The sequence below is a fragment of the Bubalus kerabau genome, chromosome 4 (genome assembly GCF_029407905.1).
Source record: "Bubalus kerabau isolate K-KA32 ecotype Philippines breed swamp buffalo chromosome 4, PCC_UOA_SB_1v2, whole genome shotgun sequence".
Lineage (NCBI taxonomy): Eukaryota > Metazoa > Chordata > Mammalia > Artiodactyla > Bovidae > Bubalus > Bubalus kerabau.
Window position 1 is genome coordinate 104,562,044 of NC_073627.1, and position 26,227 is coordinate 104,588,270.

The following is a 26,227-nucleotide window of genomic DNA, read 5'->3' on the forward strand; positions in this document are numbered from 1 at the left end:
ATTCTAGACCAGGAAAAAGGACTACAGGGTGTATGTAACCAGTAAAATTCCACCTTAAATCCCATCCAGTAGGAAATAAGACACATGGTGGGGTGCAATGAATGTGGTTCCATTGTTCTAGTTCTATCCTTTCCAAGCTAACCAGGCAGCCTTAACCAAATTTCTTAACCTCTCTGTGCCTCAGTTTCCTTATCTTTAAAATGGAGACATGAATAGTGCCTTTCTTAGAGGGTTTTGAAAGAATTCATTTTAATAATATGTATAAAATGCTAGACAACATCAGGTGGCAAGTACTTGGTAAATGTTAATCATTATGGTTGTTAGGCTGTACTGTAGAACATTTCTCACACTAGGACACAATGCCTAGTGCTCTTCTTCCCCAAAGAACCCTGAATTTTGGGATACTGGAGCTAGAGAGCCCTGTTCTTAAACAATTTGGTGTTTAAGAAAATAACCCTGATCTAGGACTAAATATGGTGGTATTTTGACAGAAGCCATTATTCCACCAGGTTCTTATAGAGTTAAATATTACCACCCAAGGATGCAGCATGCCAATCACATATCAGTGGAGATGTGCAGCCCACATGGACAGACCTGCTTCCTCAGGGAGAAGGTCCTGTCTGCCTGCTCTGACCTCTGCACAATTAGGAGGTGCTTCCTTCCCCAGCAGGGGCCCCAGACCAACACATGGGACCCAGGAGACAGCTGTGGGACCCTGTCCTTCTAAAGAAGGCATTTGAGTGCGCTGCAAAGGCTTTTACACCTATGGGAGCCAACTGGCCTTATGGAACATTAAACTTACTGATCTGGATGGGCCCTGAGGAAACCACTTAGCCAAAAGCAAAACATCTGGAACATTTTGAAGAACTGAGTTTTATTCTTCAATGGCATTCTTTGATTTTCAACAGAAGAAACTGAGATATTACATAATTGTCTGATACCCACTTTCACTCCCCTTCATTCTCATTAACCTAAAATTATTCTTTGTGCATCAGTTAAAAGAGTTTGCTTGAAGCACATTCATCGTCTGTTATACTTGATAATGTTTACATTTGGATAGTTTATAGGTCAGCTAATGCCTTGAATGTACTAGCACAAAGACCAAATTGAACATGATCAGCCTGATGGACCACATCCAGTTACCCTCCTCCTTGATACATGATAATGGAGTCCCACAGGTTTTCTAGTACTGATCATCAGAGGTCATGGCTAGTGACCATCACTCTATCACAGACCTGAAAACTGAGCTACTGAAAGGTTAAGTTTAAAGTCAAAGAGAAGACTAGGAAAGGACCCTTAGTTTGGTGCTTTGACCATTATAGCTACTCATCTGAAATTTTTGCAGAAATAGCATATTAGTATGACAAAACTTAAAATGTGTATGATTGGCTTCTGAGGTTAAGAAGACAGGATTTTTTGAAGGGAAGATGTAGTTTACTTTTGCTTTTAAAATACCGTTCAACACAGTTCCATTACAAGTTAAAATCAATGCTTTGTGATTTAGATCTCAGAAAAATACTCAATGGCTTTTCTCCACAATCTGTAGTTGACCACTCTGTGTACTTCAATGCTTAAACATTTCGTTAAAACAACACAGATGTTTTCTAGCTTCCTGTAAACCGTAAAACATGTCAATTATGGCTTGACTTTGTATAAAGTCCTGTCTGTGAACTCACAGTCTCAATAGGCTTGTTCAGTATCCAGAGGAAACTACACATAAAAATAACTCTACTGGCAATCTTCTGTCCATTTCTGTAACTGGAAACTTCTACTTGTCTCTGCTTCTGGAAACCACTTTGGAAACTTAAGGAGAAATAATTCCCTCTGTTTCCAGTCTGGAAGAAAAAAGAGCCAGAGGACCCTCAGTGGGGTCCAGGATCCACTGTGGTTGTTTTCTAAAGTGCAGTAGTGTGTGCGTGGAGCCACGGGCTGTGGGGGAGAGAGCCCAGATGAGTGGAGGGGCAGTCGCCTGACTTTCCATTACACGGTGATGGGTGCTGCCTCGTCGTGCTGTAGTCTCCAGAATAAAGTGCTGGTTTATACAAAGACAATTGAAAAGTACAAACAACAAGCTCTGCAGGCCAGGGGATTCTTGTTCAGAGTCTAGAAGTTTCTTGAGGATGTCCTATCAGGTCACCCCAGCTCCTGAGACCACAGGTTCAAATCTGGAGAGAAAAGTTCACAAACAGAAAAATCATTTTTCTGACTGGAAAATACACAAACTCTCAAAGTCTGATTGGAGTGAGAAAATTGGAGTTAAAAAAAAAAAAAGCTCAAAGGCAGCAGGGCTTAAAGCTTTCTTTCCACCCCCTTGACAATTTGCCCTAGTCCAAATCTTTAGTTTCTCTCCCGAGGCTGATGGCAAGAAGCTCTCTCCTCTGTTCTCTGAGCTGCAGGCAGCTGAGAAATACTGGAGCAAAGTTCAAGGGGCTTCCCTATTCAGACCTTTCATTGTGTCAGATATTTCTGTTTATTCCTGGAGATGCATTTTCCTCCACCCTGCTCAGCTTGTGCACGTCCTAGGACTGCATCACTAGCCTCTCTTTCCTCTGGTTTCCATTCCATTTTCCCCTCAAGTCTCAGAGAGAGAGGAGATTGCATGGGATAGGAGAGTAAGGTTGGGAGATCTCTTCCTCAGTCACCTACTGGACAGGCTGCAGGTCCGTTTTATCCCTCTCTTAAAGCCTACAGCTCTGTGGTCTGCCCTTTCCTCCTGCAGTTCTCACCAGGCTTCTGAAACTGCTCCCTTCCCTTTCCCCTTCAGTCTGAGGATACTGGGCCCCCTGAGACTAGCAAGAGTAGGGACCAGTGTCCATCTGTATCCTCTATCATATCCTTTTATAATGAATTGATAAAACATGTAAACTATTTTCCTGAGCCCTGTGAACAGCTCTAGCAAATTAGTTGAACCCAAGGACCTCAGATTTATAGTTGATTGGTCAGAAGTACAGGTGACAGCCTGAACGTGTGACTGGCATCTGAAGTGGAGGGGGAACACTCTTGGGAACTGAACCCTTAACCTGTGGAATCTCATGCTATCACCAGTTAGTGTCAGAACTGAGTTACATTGTAGGACACTCACCTTGTGATGCAGAGAATGGCTTGATGTGGGGAAAACTTCCACACATCTGGTGTCAGATGTGCTTGAGTTTGATAATAGTATGAGAGTAAAAGAGGAATATAGGAGGACAACTCAAATTTTTTCCTACTCAGAGTATATATGTGTGTATATATATATAAAGGGTTATAAGAGAAAAGAAGAAAAAAAATTAGAACCATTGGCATAGGGAAAAGAAAAGGAGACATGTCCATGTTGCTGTAATAAAATGCCAAAGCTGTGGTTGGTTCTCTGGTGGAAGTTCTTAGAGGAAAGACAAGATAATCAAGTAAACAAAGCAAAACAAAATGAAGATATTGGACCAACTACTACATAGGTATATATAGAAAGCTGGCCTCATATTTTAATATAAGGTATATAGAAATATATAGAGGTATACAGAAGTATACAGAAAGAGGTATACAGAGGTATTTAGAAAGCTGGCCTCTTCTATTTTAATCTTAACCTAAACTATGGCAATGAGAGCAGTTTTTTGAGTGCCTCATCTCTAATTCTTCATTGTAAGACTCTTAGATGACTAATGTGCTTAAGTTATTTTCAAAATTCTCCCATGGCCTACCTGACACAGAGTCTTGCAAATAAAAACACAATACATGTTTGAGAGTGAATGGATAAATAAATAGTGTTATACTGGGGATCACAAGATCTTTCAATTTTTTTTGTCATTATTTCATCAATTGTCACTTAACATGCCTTAAACTCAATCTCATGATCTCTAAAGTAGAGAAGTCAGGCTGCTTTATTAGGTCTGGAAGCTCTAATAAAGTATGACTTGGATGACTAGAATAACTTTTTTTTAAGGAAGCATAACACATATCTGGCCATAGCAAACACCCTCTTCCAACAACACAAGAGAAGACTCTACACATGGACATCACCAGATGGTCAAAACTGAAATCAGATTGATTATATTCTTTGCAGCCAAAGATGGAGAAGCTATATACAGTCATCAGAAGAACAAGACTGGGAGCTGACTGTGGCTCAAATCATGAACTCCTTATTGCCAAATTCAGACTTAAATTGAAGAAAGTAGGGAAAACCACTAGACTTTTATGTATGCTGTATATCAAACCCTTTATGATTATACAGTGGAAGTGACAGATAGATTCAAGGGATTAGATCTGATAGACAGAGTGCCTGAATAACTTTGGATGGAGGTTCATGACATGGTACAGGAGGCAGTTATCAAGACCATCCCCAAGAAAAAGAAATGCAAAAAGGCAAAATGACTGTCTGATGAGGCCTTACAAATAGCTGTGAAAAGAAGAGAAGCTAAAAGCAAAGGAGAAAAGGAAAGATATACCCATTTGAATAGAGTTCCAAAGAATAGCAAGAAGAGATAAGCAAGCCTTCCTTAGTGATCAATGCAAAGAAATAGAGGAAAACAACAGAATGGAAAAGACTAGAGATCTTTTCAAGAAAATTAGAGATATCAAGGGAACATTTCATGCAAAGATGGGCACAATAAAGGACAGAAATGGTATGGACCTAACAGAAGCACACACTACTAATAGGAGGTGGCAAGAATACACAGAATTACCCAGATAATCACAATGGTGTGATCACTCACCTAGAGCCAAACATCCTTGAATATGAAGTCAAGTGGGCCTTAGGGAGCATCACTAAGAACAAAGCTAGTGGAGGTGATGGAATTCCAGTTGAGCAACTTCAAATCCTAAAAGATGATGTTGTGAAAGTGCTGCACTCAATATGCCAGCAAATTTGGAAAACTCAGCAGTGGCCATGGGACTGGAAAAAGTCAGTTTTCATTCCAGTCCCAAAGAAAGGCAATGCAAAAGAATGCTCAAACTAATGTACAATTGCACTCATTTCACACACTACCACAGAGAAGGCAATGGCACCCCACTCCAGTACTCTTGCCTGGAAAATCCCATGGATGGAGGAGCCTGGTAGGCTGCAGTCCATGGGGTTGCTAAGAGTCAGACACGACTGAGTGACTTCGTTTTCACTTTTCACTTTCCTGCATTGGAGAAGGAAATGGCAACCCACTCCAGTGTTCTTGCCTGGAGAATCCCAGGGACGGGGAAGCCTGGTGGGCTGCCGTCTATGGGGTCACACAGAGTCGGACACGACTGAAGTGACTTAGCAGCAGCAGCAGCACACACTACCAAAGTAATGCTCAAAACTCTCCAAGCCAGGCTTCAACAGTACGTGAACCATGAACTTGCAGATGTTCAAGCTGGATTTACAAAAGGCAGAGGAACTAAAGATCAAATTGCCAAGATGTGTTGGATCATCGAAAAAGGGAGAGAGTTCCAGAAAAACATCTACTTCTGCTTTATCAACTATGCCAAAGCCTAATCACAACAAACTGTGGAAAATTCTTCAAGAGATGGGAATACCAGACCACCTTACCTGCCTCCTGAGAAATTTGCATGCAGGTCAAGAAGTAACAGTTAGAACTGGACATGGAACAACACAGTGGTTCCAAATCGGAAAGGAGTACATCAACGGTGTATAATGTTACCCTGCTTATTTAACTTATATGCAGAGTACATTATGAGAAATGCTGGACTGGATGAAGCACAAGCTGGAATCAAGACTGCCAGGAGAAATATCAATAACCTCAGATATGGAGATGACACCATACTTATGGCAGAAAGCAAAGAACTAAAGTGCCTCTCGATGAAAATGAAAGAGTGAAAAAATTGGCTTAAAACTCAACATTCAGAAAACTAAGATCATGGCATCTGATCCCATCACTTCATGGCAAATAGATGAGGAATCAATGGAAACAGTGACAGACTTTATTTTGGGGAGCTCCAAAATCACTGCAGGTGGTGATTGCAGCCATGAAATTAAAAGACGCTTGCTTCTTGGAAGAGAAGTTATGACCAACCTAGACAGTATATTAAAAAGCAGAGACATTACTTTGCCAACAAAGGTCCATCTAGTCAAAGCTTTGGTTTTTCCAGTAGTCATGTATGAATGTCAGAGTTGGACCATAAAGAAAGCTGAGCACAGAAGAATTGATGCTTTTGAACTGTGCTGTTGGAGAAGACTCTTGAGAGTCCCTTTGACAGCAAGGAGGTCCAACCAGTCCATCCTAAAGGAAATCAGTCCTGAATATTCATTGGACGGACTGATGCTGAAGCTGAAGCTCCAATACTTTGGCCACTTGAGGCGAAGAACTAACTCATTGGAAAAGACCCTGATGCTGGGAAAGATGGAAGGCAGGAGGAGAAGGGGAAAACAGGATGAGATGGTTGGATGGCATCACTGACTCAATGGCCATGAGTTTAAGGAAGCTCCAGGAGTTGGTGATGGACAGGGAGGCCTGGTGTGCTGCAGTCCATGGGGTCGCAAAAGTCGGACATGACTGAGTGACTGAACTGAACCAAACTGAATTGATACATATCTATGGTATCAGAATTCAGTTCTAGTCAACCAGCCATATCCGATTCTTTGCAACCCCATGGACTGTAGCACGCCAGGCTTCCCTGTGGGTCACCAACTCCTGGAGCTTACTCAAACTCATGTCCATTGAGTCAGTGATGCCATCCAACCATCACATCCTGTTTTCCCCTTCTCCTCCTGCCTTCCATCTTTCCCAGCATCAGGGTCTTTTCAAATGAGTCAGTTCTTTGCCTCAGGTGGCCAAAGTATTGGAGCTTCAGCTTCAGCATCAGTCCATCCGATGAATATTCAGGACTGATTTCCTTTAGGATGGACTGGTTTGATCTCCTTGCTGTCAAAGGGACTCTCAAGAGTCTTTTCCAACACCACAGTTCAAAAGCATTAATTCTTCTGTGCTCAGCTTTCTTTATGGTCCAACTCTGACATTCATACATGACTACTGGAAAAACCATAGCTTTGACTAGATGGACCTTTGTTGGCAAAGTAATGTCTCTGCTTTTTAATATGATGTCTAGGAATCAGAATCCACTCCTAAAGTTATACTGGTTGAAAGCTTGTTTGCCTGCATAACAACAAGAAGCCAGGGGCCTGAATAGCCCCACAAGTGAGTCAAGTTAGCTGCAAGGAAAACTTCCACAAATGGAAAGGATAGTGTACCACAGAAAAGGATTCAGGAATTCTGGACTAGGAGTTCCATCATTAAGTTATAACATAACCTTGTGCAAGTTACCTTGTCTGTTACATCCCTGCAGTATTCCTTCTCGGTTGCCTGAGATAGGAATCTGTGAGAGGTAACTAAGACACTGATACATGTCCTTGAAAGGGAGTAAAAGCGTTTCCCTCCCAAAAGTTGAAAAGGACCCTATGAAAAGCCCTACATAATGCATTTGACTACTGAGATATAGAGAGATGAGTGGGGGATGGTTAACAGGGCTTAAAAAACTCCTTTCTTCATCTAACAGGCACCCCTGGTTACTTAAAACAGTGACACACTGGGGAATTTAAAAATGTACTAAAGTACAAAAACAGAATTCAGGAAACATGAAGAAAATAATATGAGGTTCCATCACACAATGACAATTATTATGGACATTTTTTATGATTATGAGCAGTTCAATGTTTTTTATTGGCATTTTAATGTCTTTACTTCATTTTGGGGGGAGAAAGCAGGTATGGTGGGTATATTAAATACTTTCTTTAAATAGAGAACTAATTATATGACGAATATATTCTTATACTTTATCCTTTTTTCTTTTTTATATAGAAAGCATTTTTCCTCATAAACAGAATGTTAAATGGTAACATACGGTCTATTGTTTCCCTGTTGTGTCAGTCAGGATAGAGTAGATTATGCTGCAGTAACAAACAACTCTTAAATCTCAATATAATAAATAAAGGTTTATTCTTGCTCATGCTCCATGCCCACCGAGGGTCAGCCGGGCGCCCTGTTATTTGTTGTTACTCAGAAGCCCAGGCTGATGTAGAAATCACTACCTTGAATGTTGCAGATGAAAACAGAAAATACAGCAAAGCACAGGCTAGCTATTATATATTCTACCCCAAAGTAACAGACATCACTTATGCTTACATTTAGTTGACCAAAGCAAGTCATATGACCACACTTATGACCTAATTAATCACAGAGAAGTGCAATCCTATTGTGTACACAAGAGCAAGAGATCTAGAAATGTGTGAAATAACACTAATGACTACCACATTCACCATGGAGAAGGATGGGAAAGGGCCATCTCCTTGGCTACACTTAGTTTTATATGAGTTTTTAATTTTATAATATTAAGGTTAAGGCCTTGAAGGCCCATCTTGGGTGATTGAGAAGTCTGGATTTTCACAATAACAGGAACAGGCACCACCTTTCCCAGAGTTCCCTAGAAAGTTAGGGGTAGAAACATAGAGTGGAAAACCCAGCCCAGATCAGCTGTTAATTGAATTACTGAGCCCTTCTGGGCACTCTCACAGTAATCAGGCCTCACTTCAGTCACTGGTCAGTGAGGCAAAACCAGCAAGCTCTTCCTTTCTTAGGTGGGAAGCAAGAATAATTATTTGAATAAGAGTCTTGCCAGAAGTATGTGTGACACATATCTCAATGTTCACAGTAGCACTATTTACAACAGCCAAACATGGAAACAACCTAAGTGTCCATTAATAGATGAATGGATTAAGAAGATATAGTGTGTGTGAGTGTGTGTATACACACACACAATGGAATATTAGCCATAAAAAGAATGAAAAATTGCCATTTGCAGCAACACGGATGGACCCAGAGAATATTATACTTAACGAAGTAAGTCAAAGAAAGACAAATATCTTATGATATCACTTACATGTGGAATCCAAAAAAAAAAAAAATACAAATGAACTTATTTACAAGACAGACTTACAGACATAGAAAACAAACATGATTACCAAAGGGGCAGGAACGAGGTTTAAGTTAAGAGTATGGGATTAAGAAATACTACCATATATAAAATAAACAACAAGGATTTACTGTACAGCATAGGGAACTATATTCAGTGTCTTATAATAACCTGTAATGGAGAAATATCAATAACCTCAGATATGCAGATGATAGCACCCTTATGGCAGAAAGTGAAGAGGAACTAAAAAGTCTCTTGATGAAAGTGAAAGATGAGAGTGGAAAAGTTGGCTTAAAGCTCAACATTCAGAAAACTAAGATCATGGCATCTGGTCCCATCACTTCATGGGAAATAGATGGGGAAACAGTGGAAACAGTGTCAGACTTTATTTTTTTGGGCTCCATAATCACTGCAGATGGTGATTGCAGTCATAAAATTAAAAGATGCTTACTCCTTGGAAGGAAAGTTATGACCAACCTAGATAGCATATTAAAAAGCAGAGACATTACTTTGCCAACAAAGGTCTGTCTGGTCAAGGCTATGGTTTTTCCTATGGTCAAGTATGGATGTGAGAGTTGGACTGTGGAGAAGGCTGAATGCTGAAGAATTGATGCTTTTAAACTGTGGTGTTGGAGAAGACTCTTGAGAGTCCCTTGGACTGCAAGGAGATCCAACCAGTCCATTCTAAAGGAGATCAGTCCTGGGTGTTCTTTGGAAGGAATGATGCTAAAGCTGAAACTCCAGTACTTTGGCCACCTCATGCGAAGAGTTGACTCATTGGAAAAGACTCTGATGCTGGGAGGGATTGGAGGCAGGAGGAGAAGGGGACGACAGAGGATGAGATGGCTGGATGATCACCAACTCAATGGACATGAGTTTGGGTAAACTCCAGGAATTGGTGATGGACAGGGAGGCCTGGTGTGCTGCAATTCATGGGGTTGCAAAGAGTCAGACATGACTGAGCAACTGAACTGAACTGAACTGATAATGGAAAAGAATCTGAAAAACTATATAGGTATTACTGAATCATTTTGTTGTACAACTGAAACTAGCACAATACTGTAAATCAACTATACTTCAATAAAAATTAAAATTAAAGAAATGAAATATGTCCAAAGAACATGCTCAGACCAAGTCCCAAGATTCATCTTCTGAGATGATAATGAGTAAGAATATGAAGGCCCAGGATTGCTCCTGGAAAGCCGAGAACCTAACACTGTCCCCCAGTGGTGGTTTTTGGGGGTGAGGCAGAGCTAGGGTAGTAGAGACTGTGTCGGAGAGTGAGAGGCTAGCTCGGCCTAAGAACTTCCTGTGGGCTCTGGCCTCAGACTTCATGAAGCTGACATAGGAGTGGGGGTGACATTGTATCACTTAGCTCAGGAAGAAGTATTTGGTTGGCCAAAAAGTTCATACAGGTTTTTCCATATCTTACAAAAAACCTTGAAGGAACTTTTTGACCAACCCATTACATTTAGTGTGGAAGGAGGTGTAAAGCCTGGGAGTACCTCTAGGTCAGGAGACAGCAAACTTTTTCTGTAAAGGGCCAGATTATAAAAAATTTAGATTTTTATGGGCTATATGGTCTCTGTTGCAATTACTCAACTCTACCATAAGAAGCAGAGGAATGGATGGGAAATTAGGGGGGAGGGACAATATGAAAACGGAAAGCATGATTAAGTTTTAATAAAAATTTTGTTTACAAAAACAGGTGGGGATTTGACCCCCTGGCCATGGTTTGCCTACTCTTTTTTTTTTTATCAATACACAACAGTGGGTAGGAGAGTGTTAACTGTGGTTGATTCTCATTAATAGGTGCCTACTAAAGTATGACAAATGTTCTAGAAATCATTATAAGTTGTTCTTTTTTGAATTGGCAAACTCAACTAAAATTAAACAAGATTTTTTTAGTAGCAAGCTTAATTTGGTCAAAATCAGTCACTTTCTTTTAAACTGATCATAGAATAAGCTAAAAGAAGCATAGAAAAACAGCTAATAAAGCAGATAAAACCAAATACCCAATAGTTTTATTAACAGTAATATCTCACTTAATTTCATTGACTAAGTAGATATAAAATATGTATACTTAGAAGAAGCCAGGAAATACTGCTGTGACCATGCACTTAAGAGTGTTACAGACTGTGTGTACAATGCAGAGGGAAAAACAAAGAGGGCTGAGCTGCAGAGAGAGTCTTACAGACTAAGAAAGGGAGTACAGTTTAGTGTATAGGCATGGGCTCTGTACTGGCATACTTGGGTCCATTTTCTGGCCCATGCATTCACTAGTCATATGACCTTGCACAAGTGTCTCCTCATCTCTGAGACTGGAGATGGTGGGAGGAAGTATATAGGGCTACTGTGAAAATTAAATGTACCTCTAGAGTGTTTAGAACAGTGGTCTGGCATTAAAACAATAATAATACTAACTTATTATTCTATACTAAAGCAGATCCTACAAGAAGTTTGAGTTTGAGTCAGCAAGAAAGAATGAAGAGGGCATTCCAGGCAGGAGACACAACATGAACAAAGGCACAAAGGTAGGAATGAGCACGGCTTGGGGACAGGAAAGGGAGAAGGATGGCCTGAAAAGCCATGCAAAAGAGCTCAGATCTTGTTAAGAGACAGAAGACTGGCCTGATGATGAGAACAGTGTAGGGGGAATCAGATCTTGCAGTGTGTGCTGCTCCACTCAAGGGGACTTCCCAAAGCTATCTATACATAGTATACATATCTATCTATAGTTCTCACTGGGTGTTGGCAATGAAACAAGATATTAGTTAAGTCAAATCCAGCTCTTATAATTTGTTCATTTTACTGAGAAGTAAAAATTATTTTTTCAAAAAACTTGTTTGATTTTATCAAGTAATTTCTTGGCTACAAGTTTGGGTTTTTTTTTTTTAACCCCCTCTAGATCTACTCAGATATTCATTACTTCAAAATATACCTAGTGGTAGATTCTGAAGTCACAGATGCCCTTTTGTTACCGAATGGTTGACAGGCAGGGAGTTGAGGGAAAAACATCTTGCTGAAATAAACAAAACCCCCTAAATAGTCTACATGCAAATCTGGAGTGGCAGCTGCATGGATGAGCAGGTATTAGACAAAGCCCTGGTCATTTGGACAACTCCAGTGATCAGAAAATTGATGGCCACATACTTGTATTTTCAAAGGCTCTAGGAAGTCTGACAAACTGACTTACTCCAGGCAAGAATGTCCCCCTCATTTCTTGATGCCTGTGATGGTTTATTTTATATTAATTTGGCTGGACTGCTGTGCCCAGCTATTTGGTGAAATGTTAGTCTAGATGTTGCTCTGAGGGTATTTTATATAATAGATGTAATTAACATTTACCATCAGCTGACTTTAAATAAAGTAGATTACCTTCCATAATATGGGTGGGCTTCATTCAATCAGTTGAAGACCTTAACAGCAATCAGAGAAGGAGGAATTCTGCCTCAAGATTGTAATATAAAAAATCCTACCCGAGTTCCCAACCTGCCAGCCCTACAGATTTCATATTTTCAGGCTAAGAATCTGCCTGTAATGCAGGTGTCATGGGTTTGATCTCTGGGTTGGGCAGATTCCCTGGAGAAAGAAATGGCAACTCACTCCAGCATTCTTGCCTGGGAAATCCCATGGACAGAGGAGCCTGGCAGGCTACTTACTGTCCATGGGATCACAGAAGAGTTGGATGTGACTTAGTGCCTAAACAACAAGTGGTTCTGTGGTTCTGTTCTTCTGGAGAAGCATGAAGTGCCCCTCATCCCCAGCAACACACTCCAAGTTTTCTTGGCTGTCCAAACACTTGGCCCCAGATCTATTCTCTTTCTATCCCTCAAATAAGTATTTCCATGTCCTGTTCCCTCTTCTTCCCAGGGGATATTATTCCAAATGTTAAATCAGTTCTCAATAAAGAGTTAATAACTGATGAGCAACTTTTTAGGGAAGAACTTAAAAAAAAGCATCTACTGAAAATCTAACACATTTGTATCTGCTTTGACAAAACCATAATACATTATACTAAATAAAAATAATTTTTCCTTTAATACTTTGCTAATGATCATCAACCAAGTTCTATATTTTATGCAGCTCTAAACATGATTAGAAAGACTTCAATCAATCTGAAAATAACTTTGAATGCAATCAAAACAAGTACTAATAGACCATAAAATAATGTCATGTACGTATGTACATGATAAAGATGAACAGAAATACAGATAAACAGTTTTTTTTTTAAATGAAAAACATCCCCTCCACATTTGTCATTAAATGGCCAAGGCCCTCAACTCTTTCCACCCTGCACCCAAGGCAGACATTATTCATCCTTCTATCACCACAATTTGCATCTAGAAACGGTCTCCCAAACTATCCTCATCTCTGCTCCAGGCATTCCCCGCACCTGACATGAGGCTTGTTTGCCCTGCTGGATTTGATCTAACTTTCTCAATTTACAAATGACAAAACTGAAGCACAGAGAAGAGGCAGATCTTACCTAAGATTATGTAGCTAAGATCACAGAAAAATTTAAATCTAAATTGTCTTGAATTTTAATTGTGACCTCTTTAAATAGATATTTCAGGTATAAAATAAAGAGAATAATGTAATGAACATCTGTATACCCACTACTCAGTTCAGGAGGTTAAATTTGATATTTACCATTTCCATGCTATTTTTGTACTTCTTTTGTACTTTGTACATATGACTGTTTCCCATATACACTACTTAAGGTTGTTTGCGTGTTTCTGAACTTTCTGTCATTGGTAATATGCTATCTATGTCTTTCTGCATCTATCTTTCCTCTCAAAATTATATTGTTCAGATTTATTCATCTCAAAAATACATCTAGTTTTCGTGCTTTCATTTTAATTATTGTCTAGTCTTCTTATTCATCTTTTCTCTTTTTGATTCATATTTGATTATTTCTAATTTGTCGCTGTTATAGGTAATAGTACCAGACACATTCCTATCTGTATCTTCTATGATATATATCTAACTGGTCCTGACCTCTTACTACTCTCAGGTAAGTGTCAAGGAGGAGTGAGGGAGGAAGAGGAGAAGCATCACTTTCACCTCCCTGACTCTTCCTTCCTCCAGGTTAAAAGGTGGAGAGTATGAGTAAATAATTGTGGAGGGGCAGTGGGTCGGGCAGGGGATGGAGAAAATGAATCCCATTTCTTTAATTTGACTTTTGATCAAGATAGTTACTTTATTTTGAATTTCAGACAACCATTAAAATAGAGTGTGAGATTTCTCTGTTTATAAAGGAGCTCTACTGGTTAAAAATGACTGTGATACCCTCATTTTATAACTGCAATATTCAGACCATGTGGCAGGTCACAGGAGAGACATTTAGGTTGGCAGCAAGCCATTGAGTAATCAGTTCCTCAAATAGGTGTTTCTGCCTTCATTACTCAGATTCTAAACTCTTCCCTTACAATATTATGTTTCTAGGAAAAGACTTGAAAACTGATTGATAGGCTCAATTAACCTACAGGCATGTTTTGTTTAGTTTGTTTGCTATTTGAAATACTCTCAGCTAGCATTTAATAATTAAGATATTTTATATAAAAATCTGGATTTCCATCTTCTCTGGCAATGTAAGGGTAGTGCTAAACTGACAGGGAAAATGCTCTCCAATTTGTCAAAATCCCTCCCCTCCCCCACTCCCTATTTGGTTAGGGACAGTTTTTACTCATTTCATCACTGGCCCAATAGGCATCTGAGTTTATTACTTCTGTGCTCAAGTTTTGCACTATTTCTTCCTTATGCTGAGCAGCTGAAGGAATCACTTATTCAAACATTTTGACCTCATGAAATTCAGCAAATATTGGGCCTCTCTCATGGGAACTCATCTGGAGGCCAAGGTGATCAATTTATAGGAATACAGGATTTTTGTTTCCCAAGAAACAAATGTTTGTATCAGAACTTGCAGTGTTGATCTGAAAGTTGTTTCATGATTCAGAAAAGCTCAGGCAATGGGATGTCAAGCACAGCCGGCTTAGGCTGCATTTCTTCTCTGGCACTGGGTCCAGGAATGAGTCTATAGCGAAAGGATATATTCTCAAGAATCTCTTTCAGGGAAGTGGTGGAGACAGGGAGGGTGCAGGAGCCTCTTTTCATTTCATTCTTTTAAGTCATATTTTGTGTTTATGAACTGCCATGTGTGATAGATAAGCCAAATGCAGACCCTGGTATTTGAAGGTTTTCTAGGGTTATTTTCATAATCAGTGTCCCTGAAATCTGGGGAATATATTCAAAAGAATTCAAAAATAAACAGTTCTTAACATTCTGAGCAGCTGATAATACATAGTTATTTAGAAATGTCTACGAATTGCCTATCATTATTTTGGTAAACTCATAAAGTCATGTGTGACACCATATGATCCCTAGATTTCAGGCAAAGGAAACTTTCCCAAGAGAGCCAGAAATACCCATTTTACTATGTGACCTAGAGCTGTGGATCTCCAACAGACCACTTCCCCAGTGTCTATGCTTTTCATCCTATGGAGCTAAATGGTTTCAGCAACCCTGCTTCTCCTGACCTCTAGATCACATCCTCTCTCTTCCACAAATTCCAGCTCCAAGCCTTTCAATCTCATGAAGAGACTTCTACATCTCCAGAAATACCCTTAACCCACAACCCACAGTGACTTAACGTCTACTGCAAAAATCCCAGCTGCTGATTGTGTCACAGTAGACTATCTTCCTTTTGCTGTTAAATTTAACCATGTTTCTAATTTGAGCCCAGATGTCCCGTGCATTATCTTCTAGGAGTGCTTAGGAATATAAACAGACTAAAGGCTATATAGTTGTTCTGTGGCTATTCAACTGACACCATCTTTATTTTCCAAGAAAGGTATGGAACAATGCAGGATTGCAAGAGAAACTAAATGCCACTTAGCAGGAAGATTCTGCCCAGGCTATTTGCCCTTGGTGCCACAAAGCAGAGGTTTTATTTCTTAATTTAATCTGGGAGAGAAAAGAAGGTGAAAAAGAAAAGAAAAATCATGATTACTCACAGCTCTGTCCACTTCTCTCCTTACCATGGTGGCAGATCTTTTTGTTGAATCTGAAAAAGAAAAATTCCAGGGGTGGGTTAAGATTAACAAGGAAACTGTTCTGTTTATAGGTGAAATAATGGCAGAACAAAAAGTAAATCCAAATAAATCCACATAGAGAAGCATAAATTTCCACCGTGGTTTGAGACCTCAGGCTGGATAAAAACTAAAACCATACCCTTAGGAGAAAATTGTGAAGAAAGAAGGCCTCGGCTTACTTCCCATTCCCTTGTCTGCCCAGGCCCCCAGGTCCTCAGAGGCTGAGGGACTGCTAATTTGGGTATTTGGCCCAGGAAATACCTCTGAAATTCTCTCTCCCTGTTCTACTTTAGTCTTGAACACCACTTCCATCCTGTCTTCCCTACACAGAGCAGAAGGTCTAATCAATAAATCTGCACTAAGGTGTAATTGACTGATACTGGTTCAAAGGAACTTTGGGAGCAGAAACACAAGTTCACAAGACTGGTTGCTGCTCATCATTGTTTCCCTGGCTTTATCTCTTTATCAAGCCCTGATTTCACACATTCCCTCTTATTCTGATTTTCTTACAGGGTTCAATACCCATGTGCTGCAGTTGCTTGGGTTCCTGAACTCAGTCCATCCCTAATCTGCTTTTGTTCTGCATGTCAGCTTCTTAATAACTCCTTTGTATCCATCTTGACCTTGGCCCAGATTTAGAGGGCGTCTATCCAGCATTGCAATCTCCTCCAAGAGCATTTGATTTTGAAAGGGGTCAATGGCTAAGCTATAGGAACTGCCCTTGAATGCTGGAGATTCAGTGAAGGACTCGAACTCCTGAGGTCAGTGTTGTCATTCTCTGTGATTCTCATGCAAACATTAGTCAATACATTTGGCCTTTGGTTTAAATCTCTGCAAAGCTCTGGCTCAGTCTTTTAGGGCAAAATGTGGTGCACAGGCTAGTACTGGTGGGCGAGTTGATTATTAACAGTCCACAATGAGATAGGTATAGAAATAAAGTGCAAACATTAGAAATGTTTATAGTAATTCTTCTAATATGTTAGGTTTTTATGATCATATCTATTGAAATATCATATTATGTTTATTAAATCCAATAGAAATTAGAAATACTTCTCTATCCCATACAGTAGCTACTAGCCCCATGTGACTGTTGAACACTTACAATATGTGAGCACTTAAAATATGACCCAGGACTTGAACTTTTGTTTAATTTAAATAACCACATATGGCCATGTTGTATAGAGCAGGTTAGCATACATATCTGCATATCAGAGGTTCAAAGTCTAAAATTTTATTGAACAATTTTGTTGTATATGCCAGGTAATGTTTTAGACACTAGACATATACTGATGAAAAAGAGAAACCATAGTCCTTGAATTCATGTGTACTTGTGTACTCCCTTCTAAGAGAGCGGATCCCAAAGCACAAGAGTTACAGAGGAGGGCTGTTACGTAGCAATGGTGATTTCACTTTAGTTTACTAAAAAATAAATCACTTGAAAATGTATTCACTTAACTCTTATTAGTAACAAATCTCTCCCACTCTAGTTGGTGCCTGAGACTCACACCCAACTTGGTGCTACTTACATTTGAAATTGGGATGAGGGATGAGGGATGAGGGGAAGACTTCTTTTCTCCATTCTATCTTTAAGAAATGTGGCTCTACTTCATTTTCTCATAGAGTAAGGATAAAAAATCTGCTGCTCATTTATGAGGTGCCTAATGGGTTCCCAGGCCCCAAGCCTGGAAACTTGGTTATAAAATGCTTCTGAGGGGGTGGGTACACATGAGGGAAGTATTAGAGGAATGCAGGACTTTCCTGGTGGTTCAGTGGTTAAGAATCTGCCTGCCAGTGCAAGGGACATGTTTCTGATCCCTGGCCCAGAAAGATTCCACATGTTACATAGCAACTAAGCCCACATGCCACATCTGTTGAAACCCACATGCTCTAGAGCCTGTGCTCCATAGCAAATGTCACCACAATGAGAAGCCCATCACTGCAACTAGAGTAGCCCCTGCTTGTCACAACTAGAGAGAGCCCATGCAGCAACGACAACCCAGTGCAGCCAAAAAAAAGAAAAAGAATACAGAAGATAAGGTTCTGATGAGGTGCATCATGACCGTCATGACTCTGAAGTCACAGATTTGCAGAAGTGATTCTGTTTAGTCCAAGATTTTTTGGGCAAGACCCTAAAATTCCTCTACTTCCATTCTTTCTCTCTATCCCATTTTTTCTCCTTTCCTCCCTCCCTTATTCCCTTCTTCCTTCCTCCCCAACCCCCCTCTTTCTTTTGACAACAGTTCATGGATCTTGGATTCTACAGTAGAGGGTTTGTGGTTACTACCCAAGCTAATGCACACATAGGTCAACGGACAAATAGATAATGACAATATTTCATGGCAGATGAGAATATAGAAGTTAGATTGTAAATGTAAGATAACAATCACTGAAAAGCCCCCCAGTCCTCAAGTAGTGACCACTTCAAATTCTTAGTGAATTATTCCTAGCTGCTATTTCCTTTTCTATAGGCTGTGTATAGACGTTGGGAGGAGGCTCACTGGGTGCTGAGTAGGAAAGGACCTGTTTAGGAAAGCACCAGATGGGCTTGCAGGTATTCTGGCCTGGATTCAAACACCACAGGCATGCTCTGTCTCACTGTCAGAGGAATGGGAATAGGTTGGCGAGCCTGTGATGGGCTGAGGAGGGAGCTGCTGAAAGATCTCAGGGTATCACCAGTCAGGTGCTTTCCCTACGCCAGATGGCCTCACACTTCTTTCCTTTCCTTACCCAACCAGAAGATTCAGATTCCTGTGGGGAAGAGGACGGCTCAGCCCAGCTCAGACCCAGAATGGGCAAAGGAGGAATGAGTACTAAAGGAGTCCTCATGAAGGATCCTGCCATCCTCCCACCAGTGAACTCTGACTGCACAACCATCTGCATTGCCCAAATAACACTGATCTCATGAGGCTGATGACACTTCTTGGCTCAGAAAACAAAGCAAACCATTTCAGCTACAGGAATGAAGCACTCATTCAAAAATATTCAGTTTTTTAATTTTTACTTTTATCAATATTTTTATTCAAAAAAAATTGCATCTTACTGAAGACCACAGGCATTTTCTCCTGGGAAATAATCATCAGGACAAGCCCCAAGAACCTCATGAGCCCTGAGTGGACACAGTGTGAAGCTACAGGTCAGTGGGGCCAAGCAGGGCCTCACACTGCAGACACCCAGTCTACTTCGTTACCGTGAATAAAACTCACTTACCTTCTCCAGAATACAACTTCTGGCAGAGTCGTTTTCTTAGGGCTACCATTGTGGCTATGAACATGAGAGCAACGATGAGGGAGAGAATGAAAACATGAAGCAGTGAAGATGGAGGGATCTTGGGGTCTTCCATAGGACCTGGCAGAAAGAAAAAGCACCAGAATCCCATTGTATGGTAACTCAGAGGCAAACCAACAGTGCAGCCAAGTGAGTTATAACCAACACGGCCAACTTGCATTGAGCGTTTACTCCATGCCAGGTATTTTTCTTTGAATGCTGTATTTATATGAATGACGTCTGTATCAGCTTCTTTACTCTTCATGACCACTCTTTGAGGCAGGCTGTACTATAACTCTCATTTTACTGATGAAGAAAGTGAGGCACAGAGACCTAGCACACCTTCCTAAAATTATACATTAAGTGACATAGCTGAGATATAGTCCAGGCTGCCCGATTCCACATTCCATGTTTTTCACCAGTCTTATATACCTACTGTATTATGTTCTCTTTCTTTCTCTTCTTTCTTCCTCCCTCGCTTCCTTCCTTCTCTTTCCTTTCTTTCTTTTTCTTCCTTCCTTCCTTGCTGTTTCTCCTTCATCATCTCTCTTTTTACAATAGGATAGTCCCTCAGCCCAAATATGTCTCCCCCTCCACTGTCAAGCATTCATGATGCTTAGAATATATCTGATCAGTTACTCAACCTCCAGGATTAAGAGGATCCTTTTGAAAAAACAGAATATCGTATCTTAATGTGAATCATTACAGCTAGCCATTTTCCTTTTCTCAGGGAATCAAGGTCTGGCACTGAGGAAAAGATGAGTTTAGTAGAGAGGTGGATGAGAAGAGTAAGTTTGGAGGCTGGGGAAAGCCTTTTAAAGGAGTGCTCTGGTTGGAATGAGGGCTCCAGACTGACCAAGGACAGGCCTGGATGGGGGGTTCACTACAGGGAGATGGAAGCATACTCAAGTAAACTGTGCCCTTTCCAAAAGGCTAAATTTTGCCTTATGGAGTAACTCATAAAGAATAAACATAACAGGGAATTCCCTGGCTGTTCAGTGGTTGGGTGTCTGCACTCTCACTGCTGAGGGCCTGGGCATGGCCAAAAAAAGAATAAGTGTCATAGCCTGGTCCTGGAAAAGTCTGGCAAAACTGCTCTTGAGGAAGGGCTCAGTCCTGCCCTGTCTTCCCCTTCTCCCATCATAGTGCTATCTGAGAACCACAGACAGTTTTAGCTAAGAAGAAGGGACTAGGCTCTCATCTTAGAGTTGAGGAAGTAAGGCTCCAAGATCTAAGGTCATCACTGCTAATGGGCTGGTGGCTCAGTGGTAAAGAATCCATTTGCCAAGTAGGAGACGCTGGTTTGATTCCTGGATTGGGAAGATCCCCTGGAGAAGGAAACGGCAACCCATTCCAGTATTCTTGCTTGGGAAATCCCTTGGACAGAGGAGCCTGGTGGGTTGAAGTCCATGGGGTCACAAAGGGACGGACAAGACTTAGTAACTGAGCGCACATGCACACATCAGTGCTAAGCAAGTGGCCAAACCAGGACTGCAAACCCAGATCTGTCTGATCCAAAGCTCAGGCCCCACAGGTATTGTCTCTAAGTATAAGTCTCCCACAGGAACTTGTCTCTAAGTTCAAGACTGTAGTGAACATAAAGATAAAAAGCATTAAGAAGTTTGCTTCATCTAAACGTTGGATAATCCATATTTAAAAATTTTAATTGAGGTATAATTGTCATATAACATACTAGTTTCAGGCATATAACATAACGATTTAATATTTGTATACACTGTGAATTATCACCACAATATATCTAGTTAACAGCCCTTATCACACATAACCCATAGTAACTAATATTTTCTTGGAAGTGCTTACTAGGGCTTCCCAGGTGGTGCAGTAGTAAAGAATCTGCTTGCCAATGCAGGAGATGTAAGAGATGCAGGTTCAATCCCTGGATTGGGAATATCCCCTGGAATAGGAAATGGCAACCCATTTCAGTATTCTTGCCTGGAAAACTCTGTGGATGGAGGAGCCTGGTGGGTTATAGTCCATGGGGTTGCAAAGAGTTGGACACAATTGAGCGACTGAGCACACACACACAGGAAGTGCTTATTAAGTATTTGCTGCACATAGCACCATAAGTCAAGGAGTTCTTACTGTCCCCATAGCAGGAGATGTCCTTACCTCAGTGCTTTTATGCAAACCCTTGTTCTGTAAGGTTCCCTCATAGTTCCTTCCAAACACAAATTCTACTTATTCTTAAAGATTTTCTAACACTGAACATGCAATAAGACATCAGTCTGCTTAGAATGTAAGTACATGAAATTACAAAGACTTTTGCAAAGTTATCTCTGAATCCCCTAGAGGCAAGCACCAGCTACATGAAAGGTGTCAATAAGGATTTGCTGGACTGAATTGACTATCTGTCCATCTAGTCTACCTTGCCCAATCTTTCTTATCATTAGTTAAATCTTGTGACAGACTGCTAAATCCATTCTCTGTTTCTTCTCTAGTATTAGCTAGGTGTTAGCTGGACACATGGTTTCGCTGAGACTACATGTCTAAGCCTTCCCTGCAGTTAGGTATGGCCAGCCATGTGAACTAAGTTCAGGACTAGAGAATGGGTTTTTTTGTGTCTTGGCCTTCAAACACTGGGTATATATATTTTTTTCTTTCTGTGGGCTGAAACATGAATGTGGCAGTGACCTAGCTTTGACAGTTCAACAGGGTAACATCCTGGAGAGTGCCAGAGCAATAAGATGGAAAGAACCTAGATTACTGAATGACTATATAGAATATAGCAACTTACCTGCTCTGACCCACCTTCTATCTATGAATGTGATATCAGAAAGAAGTATACTCCTGCTTTAAGCTACTATATTTCGAGGTCTCTTAGCCCAAATCCTAATGCATATTATTCTAGACTGTTTTATAACAATTGCATGCTACTTAACAATGAGATGTCCTGATGTGATGGGAAAAATATTGGATCTGTTCTTATCTACAGTCTCATGCACTTATAAGGAAACCAGGCTTCTTTCTGGACAAACCATGTTTTTTTTTTTTTCCTGTATCTATCCTTTCTGACTGCTAAGGACTTTACATATTTCATTTAATCCTCATGATAACTCTATTAGGTATCTACCATTATTTATCCCTATTCTACAGATGAGAGGCTGAGTTCTAGGGTGGCTCAGTCATATGTTCATGTTCTCAAAGCTAGGAGGTAGCAGAGAGAGGATTTGAAATTCTAGTCCATCTGACCTCAGAGCCCATGCTCCTGAGCACTGCCAGAGAGTCATCTCCAAGTCTCCTGGGAGAGCTTCTCTGCCAGCCCTACAAGGGTCTTGTTATAGTTATTTCCTGTGCTCCCATCTCATTATATTTCCTAATGAAAACGCATCACTGACTGAGTGGAAGGAACCCTGTTTCAAAAGGAAAATGGTGTCATTGCTCCTTAATTTCTGATTGAAAATTAGGGTGTTCAGTCATCTATTCTGGAGCTACTGGAGCACCTCCCACCCAGACTCTCACTGCTGTATGTGTTTTATTCTTTGACTTTTGAAGAAGTATGTGTGGGTCACAGAAGTCAGCAGTGAGAAGCCAATTAATGAGAAAGGGCACAGTCACAAGACAACTTAAAAATGTCTTTGAGAAATAGAAGCAAGGAACCCGTGGGAGGATGTGTGATTTTGGTCATTTTGTTACCGGTATTTGTATCACAAACTAGGCAATCATTTGTACCATACAGACTGGCAGCTGGGATGATGGGACTGGGGCAGTCCAAGAGTAAGTCTCCAAGCCATTAATCTCACATTTACTGAGCACTTATCATGGGCAGAGCACTCACCATGGGCAGAGCACTCAGGTTTTGCTTTAGTTTGGATATAAAGAAGACTCATGTGAACAATTAAAATGCATTGAAAATAAAAGAGCAATGAAAGAGAAAAGACAAGCACAGTTGCAGGCAAACAAAGAAATAGGTCTTAGGAGGTGAGATGAGGGAAAGATGCCTTGTACTCTGGAGTTACCTGAACTACCCTGAGAGCTGGTGAAGACAATGAAGAATGATATTTTGTGTGGAAGAAACTGCCTGAGGAAAGAAGTCATGGTGACCAAAGAGGTGCAAGTAGGTTCAGAGAGTACAGGGTGAGGAAAGGGTACTACTTGGAGCAGAGGATCCGTGACTGGGGGCAGGATGAGTATAGAGCTGAGAGGGACTCTCAGCTGAGAGAATCTAACTGCACAAAGATTCCTCCATCTCCCTGCTGGCTACATTCATGAGCGATATCCTAGGAGCTCCCAAGCTCTGATGCAGACCCCACAGGTACCTCCACAATTGTTGACTCTACTATTAGGTCTCTCCCATGGAGAGAAGGGCCAGCTTACTTCATTCTTAACTTCTCACTGCCTTCAGGCTTCTAGACAAATGGTCAGTCTGCCCGTCCACCTCTCTACTATGAAGAGAAAGATACTGATATAATCAATGATGACAAGGGTAGGTTGTAGTTATTTCCAAATTCTTCTTATCCAGGCCCTTGTTTCCCAGTGAAGATCCTTATGTGAGTGTCACTCTAGAAAACCACATTTCATCCAATATTGGCCAACATTCAACCAGACAGAAAATTCTGCATAACAAAGGAAAGCTGACTAAACAATTCTTGGAAAAAACTAATTCCCCTGGGATTATTAATATTTGAGTCTGTGGAGCTCTGGTACAAATTAGTTATAGCTCAGTTTCTATAAGGTGACAAGTCTGGTGGTCTTAGTTGTGATAAAAGGAGATGTAGAGAATGTTGAAAGGTCAACTTGCCTAATTCATTATTTTCACTTAAAGTTGGTCCTCAAAATGGTACACTTATAATGTCTTCATTTCTGTCCATATCCTTAGCATGAATCCTCTCTTTGCCTTCTCACTTCATCATAATAACTTAGAAAGAAGCTGGTCTAACTTTAGTGTTGGAATTGTGTAGTGAAGTGTGGGGAGATGGGGAAATGGGGGTTTGGAATGACAATGGAGCTGGCTGCCTCTGAAAACTATATCAGGGAGGATTTTATTTTCTAGAAAAAAAAAAGCTAGGAAATTAATGATGAGATGGGCACTGAGTCATTTCAAAGTTCTCTGACTGGCCTGTGGATCAGTGCCAGTCCATGACAAAATTTAATTTGAGATAGAGCAGGTATCTCTGGTGCCCCAACTCATATTCTGTCTGTCCCACGTGATTTCAGCCATGGCTCAATGTGGCTGAATGATGGATGGTTCTGTGCAGGCTCTAACTCACTTCTCCCTGACAGTCATGCCTCGACAGTGTGCTGCTTTTGTGCCAGGGCTTGCCAGTGCTGAGGGTTGTTTCCTCTCATCACTTTTTCCAGTGACCTACTTGTAGAGTCTTTGCTTCTCCTACCCACAAATTTAGGTTCCCTGGATTAAAATTCCAGCTTCCTAGTGGCCAATACTTCTACCAAGGATGCTGTGTACCAAGGGACATGTTCTACCACATGTAAAGTTATAGCTACTGCCTAGTCAACTCGAGCTCTATCCACTGTCAGACCAGCGGGCAAAGCAAAGAATAATAATACTGGTAGAGGAAATGATCTTGATTCCCATGTTGTTGCTGTTCAGTCTCAGTCATATTTGACTCTTTGTAACCCTGTGGACTGCAGCACATCAGGCTTCCCTGTCCTTCGCCATCTCCCAGAGCTTACTCAAACTCATGTCCATTGAGTCAGTGATGCCATCCAACCATCTCATCCTGTCATCCCCTTCTCCTGCCTTCAATCTTTCCCAGCATCAGGGCCTTTTCTAATGAGTCAGTTCTTCACATCAGGTGGCCAAAGTATTGGAGCTTCAGCATCAGGCCTTCCAATGAATATTCAGGATTGATTTCCTTTAGGATTGACTGGTTTGATCTCCTTGCAGTCCAAGGGACTCTCAATATCTTTTCCAACACCACAGTTCAAAAGCATCAATTCTTTAGTGCTCAGCTTTCTTTATGGTCCAACTCCCACATCCATACATAACTGCTGAAAAAACTATAGCTTTGACTATACGGACCTTTGTTGGCAAAGTAATGGTTCCCATGAAGAATTCCAATGCTGCTACACAATGGAGGCAGGGAAGACTGTCTGGAACTCAGGGATCCACTGATTCTCTGAGTCTTGTAACTTCCATACCCAGTGATAACAATGAAAAGGCAATTGCAACAACAGCAGTCTGCTGAGGATGAGGTGACTAAGGGCTCAGGTTTCCCAGTGTTGAATGTCTGAGTCACCCCCACACCCCTCCTTCCCTCCACCCTCCAGGCAAAAAAAACTATTCCATCTGAAATGCTGAGTGAGGGAAAGCTAGAATGTATGCTGATGAGAGAGATGACAAATATCAACTATGGCTTGGGATCAGTTGCAGCAGCAGAAACTGTAACTTGTTTCATGAACTCTGGTATATGTATCTTATGCAGCAATAGTAGCTACTTCCCTGCCCAAAGGCTTGGAGACAGTAGTTTGAATTCAGGGCATGAAGGGACAGACTTGAGCAGTGCAAGGGTTGACTACTGTCATCCTGCCTCACTTTCTCTCAGCCTCTCTTCTGAGTTTAGCCACATATTGGGTAGAATTCTGGGTGGGCCTAAACTCACTTCATGGTCAGTGACTCCCTCAGGTGGACATGTGCTTTCTGCCCTGAAATGACTTTGATGCCATAGATGCTGGGAGAGCTCTCTCAGCACACACGCGTGCATAGCTCACAGCAGAAGGAAGTTACATTCCTGGGGACAACTGCTCACCACTGGGGGTGAAAGCAAAAGATTAGTCCTTCAGTCTGAAGCTCTTTGAGTAAACATCTTAGGAGATGATCTATACACTTCTCACGAGGTTCTTGAGTATTTCAGCTTCTACTGTTCATGCCAACAATTTGAATAATGCACCCTTCTATTTTTTCTTCCTTCTTTCCTGTCTTAATTTTTGAACATCTCACTTCTGCCCCTTTGGATCAACACCTAAATGCCTGCATGCCACACAAGTCCTCATCATAAGCTCTTTTATCTAACTAAGAT

At 40.9% G+C, this 26,227-nt stretch overlaps 1 protein-coding gene across 2 annotated transcripts in view; it reads right to left on the minus strand.

The window, feature by feature from the left end:
• Positions 1 to 716: 716 nt before the first annotated feature.
• The window catches only part of PDCD1LG2 (programmed cell death 1 ligand 2), a 64,878-nt gene continuing 39,367 nt past the window's right edge, over positions 717 to 26,227 (minus strand). The window contains exons 5-7 of one of the 2 annotated variants that reach the window (XM_055580237.1): positions 19,173 to 19,310; positions 15,888 to 15,937; positions 717 to 2,165 (exon numbers count right to left, since the gene is read on the minus strand). In XM_055580237.1, the coding sequence (XP_055436212.1) occupies positions 2,160 to 2,165; positions 15,888 to 15,937; positions 19,173 to 19,310 (194 nt within the window). In that variant the 3' untranslated portion in view covers positions 717 to 2,159. Of the gene's footprint in view, positions 2,166 to 15,887; positions 15,938 to 19,172; positions 19,311 to 20,960; positions 21,145 to 26,227 lie in introns of those variants that run through there. The other variant, XM_055580238.1, reaches the window with a different exon arrangement.